This window comes from Chinchilla lanigera, unplaced genomic scaffold (genome assembly GCF_000276665.1).
Source record: "Chinchilla lanigera isolate Chin_1 unplaced genomic scaffold, ChiLan1.0 scaffold00013, whole genome shotgun sequence".
Lineage (NCBI taxonomy): Eukaryota > Metazoa > Chordata > Mammalia > Rodentia > Chinchillidae > Chinchilla > Chinchilla lanigera.
Window position 1 is genome coordinate 23,495,660 of NW_004955414.1, and position 2,013 is coordinate 23,497,672.

The following is a 2,013-nucleotide window of genomic DNA, read 5'->3' on the forward strand; positions in this document are numbered from 1 at the left end:
TGAGCTAAATCCCCAGCCCCTGCATTAACATTCTTATTCCACCGAAAGTTTAGTAGGCACTCATGAGTGCCAAGATACAATTTGATTTTTAAAAGCACTTAAAAATGTGACATATCAAAATCCAGCAAGCGAGACTTTTATTCTCATTTTTTTCTCATCTTTGCAGATCCAGAATGGAAGACGGAAAGGTAGAGTGTTTTTGTGAGTAAAATCTAAAATGATGCCTGGACCTGCTCTATGGGGCTTATATACATTATTGTACTAGAATCATTCTCATCACTCAGACTCCTGACTCTCATTTTTGCCACTTGCGCCTAAAAAGATATTTCTCGGGTTCTTTATGGTTTTTTTCCCACTTGTCAGAGGCCCAGATTTAAGTCTAGGTAGCATCAGTGCCAATGGTGCTTTAAAAATTATCTCAGAGTATTGACAAAAAAACATCTCCATGTTATTGGGAGAAAGTGACTATGCTCATCAGAGCAATGAACAATCACACTGCAGTGAACACATTCCTTCTGTGGGGATTTTCTAGTTTCCCAGAATTAAAGAATCTACTCTTTGTGATGATCTTATCCTCCCATGTGACAATTCTATTGGCAAATGTGTCCATAATGGTGGCCATCAAACTCAGTCAAAACCTTCATACGCCCATGTACTTTCTCCTTTTCAGCCTGTCTTTTTCAGAAACTTGTATTACTATGGTAGTCATTCCCCGCATGTTAATGGACTTGCTGTCAGGGAGCAAGACCATTTCTCTTCCTGAGTGTGCCACACAGATGTTTTTCTTCTGTGGCCTGGCATCCAACAACTGTTTCATCATGGCTGCCATGTCCTATGACCGTTACACTGCCATCCACAACCCGCTGCATTATCATACCCTTATGACAAGAAAGATCTGCTGTCAGCTCGTCATGGCCTCCTCAGTGGTTGGGTTCCTCATTTCTCTGTGCATCACCATCATGATATTCAACTTGTCTTTTTGTGACTCCAGCAACATACAACATTTCTTTTGTGACATTTCACCAGTGGTCCACCTTGCATGTGATTACACTTCTTATCACGAAATGGTTATTTTTGTGCTCTCTGCCTTCGTGCTGGTGGGCAGCTTTATTTTAATAATGATTTCCTACGTCTTCATTGTGTCCATAGTTGTGAAGATGCCTTCTGCAAAGGGGAGGTATAAGGCCTTCTCCACCTGCTCCTCCCACCTCACTGTGGTGTGTATACACTATGGATTTGCTTGCTTTGTCTATCTGAGGCCCAAAGGCAGTGCCTCCTTTGGCCAAGACATGCTGATGGCTGTGATATACACAGTGCTGACCCCTCTGCTTAACCCCATTGTTTACAGCCTAAGGAACAAAGAGATGCAGATAGCTCTAAGGAAAGTACTAGAAAGTATATTTAAATTTTTCTCTCAAGTAACTCATAGAAAAGCCTTGGATATTTAAAAATCACTAAGCATTATTGAAATTTGAAAAAGAGGAGTTTTTCTACTTAGAAAATCACCACAGTGTGTACAAAGTAATTAGTGTTGTCTAATTGGCTGATATGCTCTTGTTTCACCATTTTCCTACTAGAAGTAGGATGTAGTTTTCCAATGTTACAGTATTGTTTTATACAGATATACACACAATAAACATGTTTAAATGCTCTGGAAAGCTGCATTTTTATAATCAGTGCTTTGGGGGTGAGGAACAGAGAAAATTATCATACTAAAGAGATAGGGTAAGGAAGAAAAAGAAAAGCAAAGCAGGCTAAAAAAGGAGAAGAAAGGGAAAAAAAAAACATAAAAGGGAAAGAGTGAATCAGAATGGGAAGGATAGAAGGAAAGAAGGAAGAGAGAAGAGGAAAAAAGAGATACTAGTGTAATTAATCAGAAAAGAGAAAATAGAGATGCACTAAATTAGAATTAAGTCCAGTAATACAGGTACGATCACAATACACAGAAAGTTAAAATTGGTTTAAGAGAATACTGTGCATTATTCACCTCTATTTAAAAAATTGAAAATTGGG

At 38.7% G+C, this 2,013-nt stretch overlaps 1 protein-coding gene across 1 annotated transcript; it reads left to right on the forward strand.

Annotated features, from left to right (window-relative positions):
* Positions 1 to 482: 482 nt before the first annotated feature.
* On the forward strand, positions 483 to 1,448 carry LOC102015626 (olfactory receptor 10T2-like). The gene has a single exon (XM_005380517.2). It carries the CDS (start codon positions 483 to 485, stop codon positions 1,446 to 1,448), a length of 966 nt encoding a protein of 321 aa, XP_005380574.2.
* The last annotated feature ends 565 nt before the right edge of the window (positions 1,449 to 2,013 follow it).